The 18179-nt window shown below is 38.6% G+C and overlaps 1 protein-coding gene across 5 annotated transcripts in view; it reads right to left on the reverse strand.

The window, feature by feature from the left end:
• The window catches only part of CDH6 (cadherin 6), a 128796-nt gene that overhangs the window by 23040 nt on the left and 87577 nt on the right, over window positions 1-18179 (reverse strand). For all 5 annotated transcript variants that reach the window (XM_045441203.1, XM_045441212.1, XM_045441220.1 and 2 more), the window contains 4 exons: window positions 8348-8642; window positions 4751-4870; window positions 2599-2766; window positions 299-486 (listed from right to left, as the gene is read on the reverse strand). In XM_045441203.1, coding sequence (XP_045297159.1) covers window positions 299-486; window positions 2599-2766; window positions 4751-4870; window positions 8348-8642 — 771 coding nt within the window. The remainder of the gene's footprint in view (window positions 1-298; window positions 487-2598; window positions 2767-4750; window positions 4871-8347; window positions 8643-18179) is intronic.

Consider the following 18179-nt stretch of genomic DNA (forward strand, 5'->3'; position numbering starts at 1 on the left):
TGTCTATTATTCGTTGACTATATTTACTTTATGTACTTTAATGTACACCATTTATTTCTATCATTTATTTACTTATTAGGAGGTTCTTAATAAAAATTTATTAAAAGCATGAAATGAATGAATGAATGAGATTATTGAGGACCTCTAAAAGCCAACCATTAGACTTGGCATTAAAAAAAATAATTAGTAAAACAAGAATCTAGAGGAATGTTCATGTGAGATATAATTGTCTCGGTTACTCGAGGACTAGAGAGAAGTGAATGTGCTCGTTTGTATGGTATTTAACAAACAGCATTACCTTTTTGACAGTAATAACTCCTTCCTGAGTTTCTTGGTCGGTGACGACATCGAACATGTCCAGCCCTTCTCCCTCTGTAATGCTGTACTCAATTTCGGCGTTTTCTCCCATGTCAGCATCGCTGGCTTTGATCCTGCCAATTGGTGTACCCGGTGGAGAAGATTCAGGGGTTTTAAACTGGTATGTACCTATTAATCACCAGACAGATATAAGTCAAACACAGTTGAAGGATACTCTATCACAATAAAGACAAACCCCATTTTCTAACAGTTCTTTCAGACATTACTAGGGATGCAGGCAGGTTTGTACTTTCCTTGCAATAATTAATGGCGCTCTATTCTCCTTACATCCTTACTTTCATGATTGCTAAGAATATTTCTTCTGTCATGACCCGTCTCTTTGCAAATGGAGAACACTTTTCTTGTCCTGTAAATAGGTCTCCAGGTTCATGGTATGATGGCGAGAAAGACTAAGCTGCTAGAGAAGGGTGCAGAAGGTTTCAAGCCCCTGTTAACTAATCTAGCAGAAAGAATGGAAAAGATTTTAACCTGAACTATGACTTTAAGCCAATTATGAGGTATTTCTTAAAAGGGTTCTTTGTGTCTTTGCTAATAATAACTGAAGGTGAAAATAAATGACAGCGATCTGGAGAATGTATCCAAGTAGACACTCTCACCCATACATGGAGCTGGTCTGGCTGTGGTTAGGGATACAGATGGACACATTGAGAGAGAAAGCTCCTAATTGTTTCTTTAAGTAATCTTTCTTTTAAATTTCATTACAGTACTTTTTCTGTGTGTAGGTTTCTCCCATTCTTGTATTTGTGTTGTTGATTTAAAACCTGTATTTCATAAATGTACACTTTTCCGATGTCCTCATGTTGCAAAATTAGTTTAAGGAGACTGCATGTGGCTTTCAATTTAGATCCACCAGACTAGCATGTACTTAGGACAATAACGACAAAAAAGTGTCAGAACAAAACTCATTTTACTCTCACCCATTATATTTTGCCAACCATCTGTGCAAATTATTTAGGAAAAAAAACAGACTATGACTAAATATCACTAAATATCACTAAAATATAGTCATTCAGTCATATTCAATCACAGCCCATTAAGTGTTGGGCTCATCCTTGGCAAAATGATAAACAAGCCAAGTTTTTCCTCTAGAGCTATTCTTCTCTCCTGTGCTTTGGTATAGTATTCAGTAATGATCCCAAGCTATCCACGGAGAGAGCAAAGTGAGTTAGGGTCCCTGTGGTATTTAAGTGCTGACGAATCCTTTTGTTATCCTTCCCCGGGGAATTCCCATATTGAAAAGGAGGTCTTGGGGCGAAGTATTGCTAATTCTGATATTGTCATTTCAGGCGTCTGTGGGAAAAAAATTTAGGGCCAGTAAAACCTATCTTCTACCCGTTACATCAGAAATTAGTTTTTTTTGTTTGTTTGTTTTTTGAATTTAGCTATGAGTAAATACTTGAAAAAAATTAAAGAAAATGTAACAGTTTCTGGTTGATCCATGTGTATCTCTATTATAAAAGAAGCCAATGTGAGGTGACCAGCATTGGGAAAGATACGCCATGATTGGGTAAGGTGGGCTTTCTTTTTAATGGTGGGCAGCTATTTTCTCCTGGAAGACAGGATTTAGGTAGTTTTCTTAGATCATGGTCAGAAAAGAATTTTGTTCTTGGAAGAAAAATTACATTAAAACCAGTACCCTCTTTCAAGAGCTTTGTATGAAGGGCTCTAGTATATTGCTTGATACAAAGTAGGCATTTAAGAATGTTGTTTTTCCTTCTTTTTTTCCTATCTAGCCATGAGAGTTAATGATTATAATGATGATTTTTTTTTGGTATCTCAATTAACCATAATATAGGAAACTATTTATGATTACAAATGGATTAAGTACATGGTTATTTCCCCAGTTGTATTTTTAGAAACAGTTAAATGATAAATCCTCCCTTATAAAGCTTTGTGGGGATTTAAAAGAGATTAAATGACTGATTAAATTCACAAAACATAAAGTCAATTTTTTTTCTTACAAATAGGAGCATGCTTGTATACATATGTTCTGCGCAAGCAAATTTATGTCTGTGGTAGTCTTTTTAATAAGGAAAAATAAAACAATGGTGTTACCTTTACAACTATCACCATATTATAAATCGTTCAACTACTAAAAGTATGGTTATTCCTAAATTCATTAATATTGATAATTAATAACAATGGAAAATAAATATCATTCTTAAAGTTAGAGTTTTATAAAAGTGCACTGAAGAAATTCATTCAATCAAATGTTCCTACTCTGGGGAAACCGGGGAGGGTTGTCGTTGACATCAGTTAGCGTGATGTTCACCGTGGTGGTCCCAGATAATCCCCCCATCTGGCCACCCATATCCTTGGCTTGAATCACCACTTGGTACTGCTCTCTGTTTTCTCGATCCATGTTGAGCAAAGCTGTCTTGATGATACCTATGGATGCGAAATTCAGAAATGGAAAGGGATGTATTAAAAATACTTTATCAAATCATTTATTTATGCAAATGTAGATGTCATCCACAATACTCAAACACTATACGGATGTAGTAGGTGACATAAAGATGATTATAGATAGCCTTTATACTGAAGGAAATTATAACCACATAGGGGAGATAGATATGTTTTAAAAACACCTATGATACAAGAATAAGTACAAGTCAAATCTGTAATAGTATAGATTGTAGGTAGTATAAATATCATGTGTTATAAGATAACATAGCAAAATATAACTTGGCATGTGGTACAGTGTTATACTACCATAGCTGCTTGATAAAAGACATTTAAGTGTACTATGAGGAAATTGCTAAGGAAGTCATTTCCTTGAACTGACTCTTGAGCTTTACTTTACTGAATCAGCTAATTGCTCATCAAATATACCTCCCATAATGAACGTTCAGAGGATTTTCTAAGCCACAAACTATGGTCTGAAGAAAACACAGCTCAGTTCTCCCATAATTATCATCCTGTATGATCCTAGAGAACTTAAGTTTTCCTAAAGCTGATGTGAGCATTAGTTCAACTGGTCCCAGCAGCGACCAACATTCATTCTTATGTTAGGTTAATTTTATCTCTGTTGTTCAGTAGTTATAAAATAAGTAGTTGAAAGAACTTCTAAAAGTTTGCCTAATCTCTGTGTAGGCTTTATGCTTAAATTAACAACATTCTTTCAAAAATCTTTATAGGCTTTAAAGGCTTTCAAGGCTTTAAAGGCTTTATAGCCTTCTCTCGTAGCACATTCCAGTGCTTAACAACTAATGAAGCTGAAAATATCTTTTTTTTCTTTGATTTTTAACACGAACACCTCAGACAACAGGTCAGTTTTATTCCTATAGTCCTGGCTTCAGTGAAAGTGCAGCTGTGTCTGTTCTCCAATAACAGGACTTCTCTATTTAAATAGAGGAGATCACCTTAGCCTTTGTCCTTTACGTTGAATATTTCTAATTTTTCACCCTCATTGTTTTTCAACTCAACATTTTCTTTCTCCTTGGGATTCTTTCCAAGTTCGTTGCACCTCTTAACACATCAATTTCCAACTGGATGTGGTAACCTAGAAAAGTTTTGATTTCTACTAACAATAATGGATGCTTGGGAAATGTAGAAAAGGAATTCAACTCCTATTATGATAGCAAAAATATGTGTAGAATTTACCGTACAGCACAGACAATATTTCCTAAGAAACAATTCATCAGAAGATAGTATGCTACTTTGTGGATAAAATGCAGAAAAATGAGGTGTTAAAAAAAGAATTCCGTTAAGGAATCCACTTTGTTTATTAGGATGCTATCAGCACAAGCTAGACAATGTCATAATAAAATTACTGGCTTAACACAGCTAACGTTAATTTTTTGCTCATGCTCTGAGGAGGCCAGCAAGAAGCTCTGCTGATAGTAACAGACATCCAGGCTAGAGACCAAGGCCAACATTTGTTTCCATCCATGATCACTGTGGCAGGAGGAAAGGAATGTGGATTGTGCACCAGGTCCAAAAGTTCGGCTTGGAAGTGACTTGAATCATTGCCACATATACCGGCCCAAACAAATCTCATGGCTATATCTACCTTTAGAGCAGGGTAGAGAGATGCCAAATAACTAGTTAAAGAAGAAATGGAATATTTGTAAATAGCCCTAATGGCTATCAGGAGGTATTCGTTTTTAGGTTCACTCCAAACTGGAAGAAAAAACTAACATTGTATAAGTTTTCTGAATTTACCCTATATAAGTAAAATGGATGAAACATCCATTGTCAGATTTCTGAATTAAAATGATCTGGATATCATGTTTACAAATATATTGCTGGTAAAATTTGGCAGATGAATCTAAGAATATTCAATTACACTGATTGTTTTTTTAATAAATTGTTTTTATTAAATCAATTAAAATTATGGATTGTAAAAAGAAGATCAAAAAGGAATTCTAACCTGTTTCTGATTCAACTGAAAAATAGGGCTGCCCCTGTAGGATACTATACACAACTTTAGCACTGTTGCCATAAGTTGGATCATCAGCATCAGTTGCGGTGACTTGGACAACAAATGTGCCTGTAATGACAGAAACATGAATTGAAAATAAATCAAGGACCCATGTGGATCCTTGACGCACACACAGATAGAGAAAGCGTGATCTTACTTCTGTACAAAAGTATCTTGACAAAGGAGTTGAGAATTTCAGGATGATACTAGGGTTAAAAAGCCTTGGATTTATCGGGACACCTGGGTGGTTCAGTGGGTTAGGCGTCCAACTGGTTCAGGTCAGGATCTCACCGCTGGTGAGTTCAAATCCCCACATCAGGCTCTGTGCTGACAGCTTGGAGTCTGCTTCAGGTTCTGTCTCCCTCTCTCTCTGCCCCTCCTCTGCTTGCACTCAGTTTCTTTCTCTCTCTCTCTCCAATATAAATAAACATTAAAAATTTCTTTAAAAGCCTTTGGCTTCTCATTCTGAAAGAGTGTGATCAACATTTATAAATGTTGTAAGGGTTAGGTTAAAGAGAAGCATGGGATAACCATGACCTTGGGTGGAACCAATTTCAACTAATGTCCAAAGATGAGATTTGATTGGACTCTTGCTATAGTCATTCTTTGAAGTTATCCAGACCTAAGTCAATCAGCATCTTGCATCGCTTTATCTACAGTGATTAGTTTCGGGGTTGTCCAATCATGAGGCCACTTGAGATTTTCTTGGGAATTCTGTGTCATGAGTGCTCTTTCTCCTGGACTGTAATGTGCTGATGTAGGGCCTGTCAATGCAGCAGCTATTTTGTGACCTCAGAGATGCCAGCCTGAGGACAACGCTGAATACGACAGAAAATTTCAGAGAAATAATCGAACCCAAATCAAACCATCTCAAAAGCCCATTTTATTTATTTATTTATTTATTTATTTATTTATTTTATTTTATTTTTTCAACGTTTATTTATTTTTGGGACAGAGAGAGACAGAGCATGAACGGGGGAGGGACAGAGTGAGAGGGAGACACAGAATCGGAAACAGGCCCCAGGCTCTGAGCCATCAGCCCAGAGCCCGACGCGGGCTCACGGACCGCGAGATCGTGACCTGGCTGAAGTCGGACGCTTAACCGACTGCGCCACCCAGGCGCCCCAAGCCCATTTTATTTTTGACCTAAGTATGACTTAAGTCACTAAATACTTTTATTTGTTTAAACTAGTTTGAGTTGGGTTTTCTGTTCAATAAAACATCCTAAATGATAAATCTATCCGATAATTCTAAGAGTTTGAAAGATCTTGAAACTTAAAAGAGGTAGTGTTGGATTAAAGAATTATTAGAATACTAGAAAATTCACATCTGGAACCTGTAACTCCAAAAAAAATTATTATAATTACATGCACAGAGAAGGCAATGATGTTTTAGATCAGCATTCTTGTTTTAAGGACTGCAGTCACCGATAACCTTCAAAATATTCCTGACCCCCGTGAAATTCCACACAGATTTTTATGTGTATGCTTACATGTTTATTTCACTGAAGAGAAGATCCATAGATTTTATTGGATTCTCAAAGAGATCTGTGACTTCCAAAAAAGGGTAAGACCTTACTCTGATGAAGATCATCTTATGGCTGACTTTTGATATTCATATCAGATAAACAGTAAGCATACTGTTGGAGTTCTCCTGTCCATGGGAAGGACAGGGAAGTTACGTTCAGGGAATATTAGAAGTTTTACATTGCTTTTGTAATATCTAACCAATCCCGTTTGTTGAGCAAATATATTGTACTGTGGTGGATGTTCTGGATGTAACATGTTGGTGTATGAGATCGAACACCCATCCTTGTAATTTGGGAAGGAAGGTGGGGACAAAGCATTATATGACCTCAGAGCAAGAGCTAATAGTAGTTAACTAACACCCACATTCTTACTTGACATCAATATAAAATTTGAATGCTTTTATAATATGATTATCTAGATGTTTTGAGCACCTGTTAGTTGTCAGATATTGTACTGGGGGCTCTGCCCTTGTTTTCTTATTTCATCCTCATGGTAATCCTTAGCTGTTGACATTTATTATTTATTTTTTGTAGATATGAAACTGAAGGATCAGAGACATCAAGATGCTGCTTATTAATAGAGTTTCAAATTCAGGTCTGTTTGACACCCAAAGCCCATTTATACCACCATGCTGCTATCCCACTTTGTAATGTAGGATTAAGATGCCTTTTTGTATGATAATAATGACGTGTTCATTTATGATAATGGTTAATATGAACATAACTGTACCTGTGTGCAAATTAGAAAGAGCCTTCCCTTTCTTGAGACATGTTACGTCCAGCTGCCCCCAGATATTTATAATACATACTTAATTCTAACATAGTTCAAAAGTGAATGGCACCCTCTATAGTTGTGGGGGTGACACCTTGCACATCAAATTTTGTTTTCTGGAAACTGTTTTGCTGGGTGGTGCTGATGTTGAGACTATTGCTTATTAATTGTTCCTTACTTTTACCACATAGAGGAAAAATATTTTTTCCTAACAGATCTTCCTCTTAAAAGAGTTTTAATCCCTCTCTTTTGCTTGGCTGATGGTTTGTGATTTTTTCTGATAAAACAAAGTGGTTTTAAGTAATGAGACGAGCAGCTTCTTGATGAGAAAGATTTAGATGGTTTACAATCATTTCCATGGATTAGGTTTTTCTAAGTCTTGGAACTGTGACCTAAAATGCCTCTGATATCTGACTCATAGAATTATAGAAGAGTTATTATTAAGTAATTGAGCCCTTTTGAATTTGACATCGAATGAAAATAAAAATAACCCTTTATTCAGGTAGCTTAAAATTTGTCACTGTTTCCCATTAAGTATTTTAATACGGCTAAGAGTGATGTCAGTAGGATTTTTTAAAATTTAAATTGTGTTGACCTCCCAATTTAAGCAAATTAGAAGCATACATATTAACTTTAAAATTGGTAGTAGAATTGTGCACAAAATATTAATTCATCATATTAATGTCATGAAAATCTCTTAATTTCCATCACTTAGTAAAGGATACATCCCCTAAACAACCCCTGCATAATTATGGATTTTTTTTTTAAGTTTTCTTTGAGTCTCTTTCCCAAACACATATTTACTTAAAGCAACTGTCATTACTCTCCAGTCTGGAATGTAAACTCAGGCTTTTGTTTCACACTGGAGAGATCCTAACCTCAAGCCAAGTACCAATATGTGCTAAGAGAGGTGGAGAGGGCTGCTGTCTCTCAGCCTGAGGACCAGGGTGGGCACCTGGGGAGGCAGGAAGTAGATGAGATGATATCTCTTTCTTCCTCCTGTTCTTGCCTGACATTTTTTCATCCCTTCATCATTAGAGGAAATGCTGTTTTCTTATAATAAAATGAGACTAGAGTAATATTCGGAAACAGGTGTACTTGTCATAAAGGGATTGTTTGAAATATGATAGTTTTAGAATTTAGCATCTACATTTATTCACCTCAGTAAATTTCACTCCTAGGATTCTTTATTCAGTTGACGTACTAGAGGAGAGACATCATGTGGTTGAAATCACATCTCACTCACCAACATCAGACATTTCGGGAACAGTGGCCGTGTAAACATCCTTGGTAAATATTGGTTCATTGTCGTTGATGTCATGGATCTTGATGATGAATTCAGATTCAGGCTCCACGGGTCTCCCTGTCCTTCTGTTTATAGCTTGAGCTCGAAGGATGTAAACAGGTTTTTCTTCCCTGTCCAGCCTCTTGGTGGCCTGTATGTCTCCTGTGTTTTCATTGATAATGAAGAGATCTCCTGCTCCATCTCCTGAAAGGATATATTTAAGTGATCCATCTCCTCTATCCTGGTCTGAATGTAACTAGTGTAGAAAAAAAAAAATTAAAGAAAGTAAACATCAAGCATGTGATTCTAAACTGTTTGTCTTGTTAACTTTTATTCATTCCTTTCTGAGGGAGGCAGATTTGAGGGTTTTTTTTTTTCTTATTGTTTACTTAAATCCTCAATAGTAATGCCATTCATTAATGAATATGTTTCCTTATAATCATAGAAATTTCTAGAACTGGAACAGAGCTTGTAGAAAATGTAGTAATCCTTGTTTTGAAGAAGGGAACACTGAAGTCCAGAGTAATAGCAAAATGCCTAAGGACGTATTAACCTGGTTGGAATGAAACTCTTCACTACTTTCCTATTTTCGCCATAGCATTCAGATTCTACAAATACACTCTACTGTTCACTTTTATGTATCTGGACATACTAGAGAAGTGACATGCTATGGAGAAAATAATTTTGTTTTTGTTTTGTTTTGTTTTGTTTTGTTTTTTTGAGAGAGAGAGAAAGAGCATGTGCTCAGGGGAGAGGGGCAGAGGGGGAGGGAGAGAGAGAGAGAATCTTTTTTTTTTTTAAGTTTATTTATTTTGAGAGCGACAGAGAAAGTGTGAGTGAGGAGGAGCAGAGAGAGAAGGAGAGAGAGAATTCCGAACAGGCTCCCCACTGTCAGCGCACAGCCCAGCTTGGGCCTCAGTCTCATGAACTGTGAGATCATGACCTGAGCTGAAAGCAAGAGTTGGACGCTTAATCCACTGAGCCACCCAGGAGCCCTAAGGATTTTGGTTTTTGAAACAGAGAGACTGGGGTACATTCTGACTCTATACTTTGCTATCTTGGTGAATTTAGGGAAGCTACTCAATCTCATTGAGTTTCATATGATGGAGTTTATAATCACTTTTCTGGGAAGATGTGATATTTATTTAATTACTTGTGAAATTCAACTCAAAGCATTTGAGAAACATCTTAAGTGTTACCATGAACAATGCCTTGAAAATCCCTTTACTAGAATTTACAAGGGCACTTAGAACAAGAACATTTAATACTCAGATTTTCATTTAATATAGGAGAGGATCTTCTAAAAAGTGGAGCCAGACTAAAATGGAATAATCTGCTTTATAAAATAGTGGGTTCCCTTCTCCTGAAGGTAATCAGGCGGAGGCTCTGATAAGATTAACCATCAGTGAGGGGCACCTGGGTGGCTCAATCGATTAAGCATCTGACTCCTGATTTCAGTTCAGGTCATGATCTCATGGCTTGTGAGATTGAGGCCCGCATCAGACTCTGCCCTGGCAGTGAGGAGCCTGCTTGGGAGTCTCTCTCCCTCACTCTCTGCCCCTCCCCCACTCACACTCTCTCTCTCTCTCTCTCAAAATAAATAAATAAACATTAAAAAAGATTAACTGTCAGTGAAATGGGTCAGGTTAAAGGTTGAATTAAATGAGTGCTAATATACCATTGAAGTGAAAGATAATCATTCTAACTTGGAGAACTCGCCTGTGTTGCCTATCCCAGCGATGATTTCCAGAGCTTTGAGTTTCTGTTGTGTCTTTGGGTCCCTTTTTCCCCCCTTAGTAAAAGTTTAGAAGGTATTTTTCCTAGGTCTTCGGATAAGCTAACTCTATTCACAAATTTTCAAAAATTAAAATTGAGGAGATCTATTTGAAAAGACCAGTTATAAGTACTAGCTGCATACAGACAAGATAGTTTATTGGTAAGGTAGCTAAGCTCTACCTTATTTCAACTCTGTCTAAACATAGTATAGGCTATGTTACAACAGTTATGGCAACAACAGCAACAGGTAAGCCAACTCTGTGTGCTGTTGATGAATACTATACGAAATGCTCAGAATAGTGTCTATAACCACATTTGAAAACAAACTCTCAAGGCAAAAGGGACTTTTAAAATAAGCGAACCCAGCCTTTCTAAAAAATGATATCCCATGGAATATCAATTATCTAAAATGCTGAGAAGGGGTTCTGCGGACCCATATGTTTGGGGATTACTTCGTTTTTCTGCCTTTTTCTTAGGAGTCACCCAGTGTACATTAATGTATTAAAGGCTGTCACTGCCTCCAGTTTAAAACTGTACTTGACTGTATTTAATCTAGCTTTCCCGGGGGCTCCTGGGTGGCTGAGTCAGGTGAGCATCTGACTTTTGATTCGGCTTAGGTCATGATCTCATGGTTCGTGGGCTTGAACCTGCATCAGGGTCTGTCTCCCTTCTCTCTCTGCCCGTCCTCTGCTGACTTTCTATGTCTCTCTCAAAATAAATAAATAATCACTTCAAAAAAAACAAACTAGCTTTCCCGAACGTTCTTGCGCAAAGAATCCTTTGTGGGTGTTGGCATTCCCAAGAACAATCTTCTAAGAGACACACTTTGGGAAGCATGAACTAATTGAATCCATCATAACAGAATCAAGAAAATTAACACTCCGGTTTATGTAGTGTTTCCAAAATCATACACCTTGTGTGAAAGAGTCGGAAGATTAGAACTTGAGCACAAGAAGAGGCCCTACAGGTTATTCAGTGCAACCTCCTTGTTTTTAGAGATAGGGAAACTGTGTCCAAAGCCACACAGCTAATGCTAGTTAACAGCAGCGTTTGAGGAAGAGAATATTATTCATACAATTAGTAGCCTTGAAAGCAATTTGGCAGAAATAATGGAAGATGAATGGGAACGGGGAGGAAATTGCTTAGAAGTGAGACAAACGCAATAAGAAATGTAAAACAAAAGAGGACTCCATGATTTGTGTAATGTGATATGCTAAGGAAACGTTGAAACCGTGATTACACAGAAAGAGCCACTGGGGAAAGTTTAACTCTCCATCGTCAAATTCTAATGACTGAAGAGAGCTTTTAAAAGGCTATTTCATTAACTCATGAGTAATGAAACCAACATCACCGCCCATTGGATCTGGCTTCTGGGCAGCCATGGTTAGCAAACCCGGCACTGGGCGAGGGGTGGGGGCACCACACCAGAGTTCCAAATAGGAGTTGTACTCGTTCTCTCTCGCTCACCAAGTGTAAGATCATGGCAGCATCAATTAACCTCGCTGAGCCAAGATCCTTATCAATAAAATGAGGATAATAGAACCACAGGACCAGGCTATCATGAAGATCTGATTAGAGACTATGTACAAATACTACGTTAATTCCTATGCGAACATGGAGTGAGAGCACATTTTAAGACACCATTCCTATTAGCTCCTCATTCAAAATAAGCATGTTTTGGCTCTTATTTTGACTTTGAGAACTTTGTTGTGAGGACTTTGAAAACCCAATTTTATAAACCCATAGTATCTCTAAGGTAAAATCTGTCATCCAAAGCTAGTATTCTTCTACCGGTGGCAGTCGCTGTCTTCCCATGTGATACATTGTATTCTGCATCCCACTAGATTGTAGACGCCCCTTGGCTGGTTCTTTCATCACTCTCGATATGTAATTGTTGCACACTTAGTAGGTGAAGACCACATCTGGTCACAAGATTTATTCAGGTAAAAGTAATCAGAAACTTATTTTTAGCTGTCAGGAGAGACCATTCCGATGACTTATGGAACAAACACCCGAGACGATATAAAAGGGCAGCAGAGACGCCAACGAAGAGTATGAACAGGATTGCTCTGCAGATCCCGATTCTGATTTATCAACATTTGAAAACTGGTGGGAAAATGCATCTCTTTACTCAGGCCTTGTCTGATAATAAAACAATTTAGCCTCATCCCCCTCGAGGTGCAGTGCCTGTGTCTGATACAGTACACGGAGCAGAAACCTCCGGAAGCCTTTGTGTGCTCTTTCCCCGCTTGCCCCTCCTTCCACGCACCTCCCCTGGGGCCAGTTCTTTTCTCTCTTCTTGGGGAAAAGAGGAAACATGAGACATCAGTGCTAGTGAAAGTGATGGTGGCAACCAGACATTAGGGGTTTATTGAGCACTTAGATTTTAATTGGATTTTTTCTTTTGTGATGTCATTCATCATGGCCACTGTAAAAGGCAGAAGTTAAACAACAACAAATAAAAGGTTGTAGGCTGCCCGAGGCATGTTTTTACTAATTTCAGTTTAATGTGGCTGTTCCATTAAGTTTAATCATCTGGCTCACTTTTAACGATTCACCATCAAGTAAAAATTACCCACTTTCCTCAGAAAGTCACATCTCATCTGGGGCTGGCAGGACTTTTTACTACTGTACCTGTAGCATTTTGTTCCAGAAGGAGCTCAGGGCCTTTGTTTTTCCATTGATTTATTATTAAAGTGCAGCACCTTGACAAATAAATACAGGGATTTGGGGTTGCAGACACAGGCCCACAGAGGGTAACACCAAAGCAGTGCCGGCCTCTTTTTACCTGCTACACGTGCCAGCTCTGAACTTGATTTTGACTCCAATTCATTTTTTTTTTAAGTTTATTTATTTATTTAGAGAGAGAGAACTAGCAGGGGAGGGGCAGAGAGAAGGGGGGACAGAGGATCCCAAGCAGGCTCTGTGCTGACAGCAGAGAGCCCAACGCAGAGCTCGAACTCACAAACTGTGAGATCATGACCTGAGCTGAAGTCGGATGCTTAACCGACTGAGCCACCCAGGTGCCCCTTGACTCCAATTCAAAAGTATAACACTAATTGTGCAGATTTCAGTTTCAGATTTTCAGTCTGTCACTGAGTCACTGAGTATCTACAACAGCCTGAAAGGGGTCTAGAAAAGGAATTATGTGATTTTTTTTCTGAAATAAAAAATTAGATTATGGCTAATATCTAGAGTGTACTGCAAATGTGATGTGGCCATTTGAGAAATGTAAAGGTTGACAACTGGAGATGTCACAGCGCAATCAGAACAGTTGTGAAAAGGTGTCTGAAGGGGACTGAGGTGGAGAAACTGGAGTTATGGTGGAGAGAGAGAGAGAGAACAACCTTTTGCTAAATAGATTGAATATTATTTTAAATTAGGAAAATAAGTCTATGATCAAGTTAGGACAAACTGAGGCTGAACTGAATTCAATATATATATATATATATGTATTTATATATGTATATGTATATATATGTATATATATATATATACGTGTGTGTATATATATATGTATATATACATACATCTCTCTACATAATGCATTATACATAATGCTAATGAATATCTTGATATTGTGAAGGCTGTGAAGAGGTTGTTGGGTAGAGTTTATACCAGGAAGAAATTCAACCTTGCTTGAAGTACACAGAATGGATTAGAAGTAGATTCTGTTTTAGAGATTAGAGGGTTAGGTAAATAATATCTTTCAAATTTTATTTTAAAGTTTATTTGTTTATTCTGAGAGAGAGAGAGAGAGAGAGAGAGAGAGAATGAGAATCCTAGGCGGGCTCTGAGCCTGATGCGGGGCTCCAACTCACAAATTGTGAGATCATGACCTGAATTGAAGTCAGGTGCTCAACTGACTGAGCCACCCGGGTGCCCCCCCACAATTTGTGTTTTAAGAAGCCTTCCAGGGGCGGGGGTGCCTGGGTGGCTCAGTCAGGTAAGCATCTGACTTCGGCTCAGGTCATGATCTCGCAGTCAGTGAGTTCGAGTCCCGCATTGTGCTCTGTGCTGACAGCTCAGAGCCTGGAGCTTGCTTCTGATTCTGTGTCTCCCTCTCTCTCTGCTCCTCCCCCACTCACGCTCTCTCTCTGCCTCTCAAAGATGAATAAATGTTAAAAAAAAAAAAAAAGAAGAAGACCTCCAGGTAATTCCGATGAGTGATGAACGTTGATTACCATTGCCTTAACTAGTATAATAGTTAACAGCATGGACTTGGGCAAGGGAAACACACGGGTGTAGGGATGCCCAGCTGGCTCCGTCGGTGGAGCACGGAACTCTGGATCTCGGGGTTGTGAGTTCAAGCCCCATGTTGGGTGTAGAGATTACATAAAAAAACAAAAAATCTTAATTAAAAAAAATAAAAGAAATGGGTGGAAATGCATGCTGTGTACTAGTCGTGTAACTTGGGAGAACTTGTTAATCTCTGCAAGTCTCAGTTACCTCACCTCTATGATAGGAATCATGATACTTAGTTTACAGGAATGTTGCTCTGAAAATTAATGAAATAATGTATGTAAAATGCTTCGCCGGAGGCCTAACTCAGAAATTCTTCAATAAATTATTCTCATCATAAACCTGAGTATTCAGAAGGTGGAAAGATTTGGGTCTGAATTCTGACTTTCCTGTTAATTAACTAAATTAATTAAATTTTCTTAATTTCATTCTGTCATCTATAAGATAGAACTCAGAACAATTAACTTTGCCAGTTATTCCTCCTCTACTTGCCCTTTAAAAGTTGGTAACCCTTAGGCCTATGTCTCAGGTCCTTGTCATTCCATTTCACATATTCTCTCCAGATGAGATCATCTCTCTATTTTTTTGTGTTCAACTATTACCTCTGTGGCCTTGATGCCCAAATCTATTTGAGAGTATCTGTACCCCAGGGCCAGTTTCTTGAGATAGACAAAGGTGCAAGTCTCTTGGACAACTTATGCTCAGTACTTCCCAACTGACTTTATCACCCTCTCTCCAAATCTACTCCTCCTCTGTATGTCCCATCTCTGCAAAGGCCATCAGAGAGTCATCCTAGACCTTCGCCTCTGCCTCAATCATCCACATTCATTAGCCACCAAACCCCTCTAAGTTCTAACTCTTATATATACCTTGACTCACCTACTTGCCTTCATTTCCACCACCATGGTCCAGGTCACTGCCTTTTCTCTTCAGTCTGTTGTAATGACGCCCTCCTAACACACTCAGTCTTACTTCCTCTCAATCTATTTTCCTTTCTGTGACTAGCCCAACTTAAACAACAGCAACACTAATTCTGAAGATGCCATTCTCCTCTAATTAAATCCTCTGGTGTTTTCTCTTTACTCTCAGGATAAAAGTGCTCGTCCTCACTCCTTAACGTGGCCTCCAAAGCCCACCATGGTGTCTGCCTCCCTAGTCTCCTCAGCCACCATTCTCTCCCTGACACTCCTTGTTTCAGTGTACTCTTCTTATTGTAGTTTCTAAAAGATGTGTTAGTCTCTCGCATATCTAGGCCTCCTGCATATGGTCCCCTTAGCATAAAGTCCTTTTGAACAACTTCACCTGGTTGATCTCACCCATATATCAGGTCTGCATAATCTTCATTCCCTCAGGAAAGTCTTCCCTAAGCTGCTAGTCTGAGATTCCTCTGCTATACGTGCTCAATGTATTCCCCATTTAGCCATTAAAGAATTCTATTTTTTTGATGACTTGTTTCACAGCTATTTTCATATTTCAATCAGCAAACAGCTAGATTCCAAGTTTCATGAAAGAAGGCACCAAAACCGTCTGGTTAATTTCTATATTCTCAGCACCCAACATTACTGGCACATTGTAGTTCCTCAATAATTAATGATTTTAAGGAATTAATGAATGAATGTTGTAAAGGTAAAATTGGACAAAATATCAATAATCATCGAAGGTTTCTGACACATGGAAGACAATGAATAAATCTTAGTGTCCTCCATCTACTGTTTTGCTTCATTTTAGTATAACTCTATGCACCAAGATTATCCATTCCTGAAGCTGTCAGACCACTTAGCAGTTACTACCAACACTAGGCACGTGATGTAATATGAGTGATCTGAGGGAGGAATTCATGTTGTTCCCCCGTATCTAAAAATATTTATTTTATAACCAATTAAATCTTAATACAATAATAAAACCAACTCGTATTGGGTTTGTTGAAAAAACTAGACAAGTTATAAATACATCGAGGACACTGCCCATTATAAGTACCCTGAGTGCTGGGACAGAAGTCACCTGTCAAGGGTGAAGAAGCTTCAAGATTCATTCCACTATATTTCAAATATCATCCTGTTGCAGAAACTAATGGATAATGAAAGGAAAATGCTCCATTTCACAGAAACATTGTTCCATAATAAAAATAATTTAACTTTATGAACCAAGGCCATTTAAAAACACATATGGGCCTGAAGGACTGTATGAGATGGTGCATAAAAAAAACATCACACTTGCCTTATGCAAACTTGCAGTTTAGGCTTGGAAAAACTGACTCACGTAAAAGATACAGAATAAAAGCAGAGATTAGACACTTGAGCACTGTCATTAAGTATTAGGAATAATAAGGTAAGTAAAAAGCCGAAGGATAGCATAGAAGGCACTTGTAAATTGGACAAGGTGGAGTCGGGGAACATGTTAGCTCTTTGATGGTTTATGAAAACTTCTTGGAGAAGGTAGCATTACTGATGGGAGACAAATGACTTAGCATCCAGTATGAGCACGTGGCATGGTTTCAAGGCTCAGTGTAGGAGAAAATCAGAGGAGGCTTTGAGAATGTGCCTGGGGTAATAAAAGCAATAAAGTCAGCTAAAATAGAAACACTCCTTCCCTTGAGTTGCTGGGTCACATATTTTCGCACACTGCACTCAGATGTGCAAGGGAAGATGCAGCTTCCTTATTTATTTATTTTTTTTATAGTTTATCCCTTAAGCTCTAATCCCATTGAGTATTAGGAACTCAATATTAGGTTGAACATCGAGTCAATAATTTAGTGCAATCCAATAACGTCTACCTGATTCAATAATAGAGTCTCTTTAGATAACTCTTTTAGATAAATCTCAGTCTTTCTGGCTTCTGCTTTCTCTCTTTGCCCCTGATCCAGTCCAGGATACCTCCTGGGTGTATAAAGGAGAGAGACTCACATGGTCTGCGTCAGAGGGAAATTTGGGGGCTTTTGGAGCCAAGGGCAGTCCTTGTACTGCCCTCTGGCCCACTGATTTCTAGACAATATCTCATCCATTACTTTCTTCAGTGGCATGTGTGTGTTTTGGCAGGTAGAAACATGATCTCAGTTCTCCAAGATCAAAGGTGAGGAGCTCAATCCTGCCTGCTTCATTGCCATCAGAAACCCCCCTGATGTCTGACTGTGACTCTTCCATTGCCCTTGGCTCCTGTGGTCCTAGCTTACAGGGTTGCTTTGTCTCTGATAGGTACCATCTATGGTATCATCCACTTCTTTCTTGCCCTGGAGAAACCCAGGAAGTCTCCTGAAAGCTAAAAGGGGGCTTCTCCTTCACCACATGATTGCCCCAAATGGGGATGGGCAAAAACCACTCTGCTTTTACCTTTAACTCACAAACTTGCCACTGCTGCCTGGGAACTTCAGATATAATGTCAAGGCCATAGAAAGGACTTCAGGGGTGCCTGGGTGGCTCAGTTGGTTGAGCACTGACTTCGGTCAGGTCATGATCTCACAGTTCATGGGTTCGAGCCCTGCATTGGGCTCTGTGCTGACAGCTCAGAGCCTGGAGCCTGCTTTGGATTCTGTGTCTCCCTCTCTCTCTCTCTCTGCCCCTCCCCCACTTGTGCTTTGTCTCTGTCTCTCAAAAATAAACATTTTTTTTTTATTTTTTTTATTTTAATTTTTTTTTTCAACGTTTATTTTTATTTTTGGGACAGAGAGAGACAGAGCATGAACGGGGGAGGGGCAGAGAGAGAGGGAGACACAGAATCGGAAACAGGCTCCAGGCTCTGAGCCATCAGCCCAGAGCCCGACGCGGGGCTCGAACTCACG

Source organism: Leopardus geoffroyi, chromosome A1 (assembly GCF_018350155.1).
Source record: "Leopardus geoffroyi isolate Oge1 chromosome A1, O.geoffroyi_Oge1_pat1.0, whole genome shotgun sequence".
Taxonomy (NCBI): Eukaryota; Metazoa; Chordata; class Mammalia; order Carnivora; family Felidae; genus Leopardus; species Leopardus geoffroyi.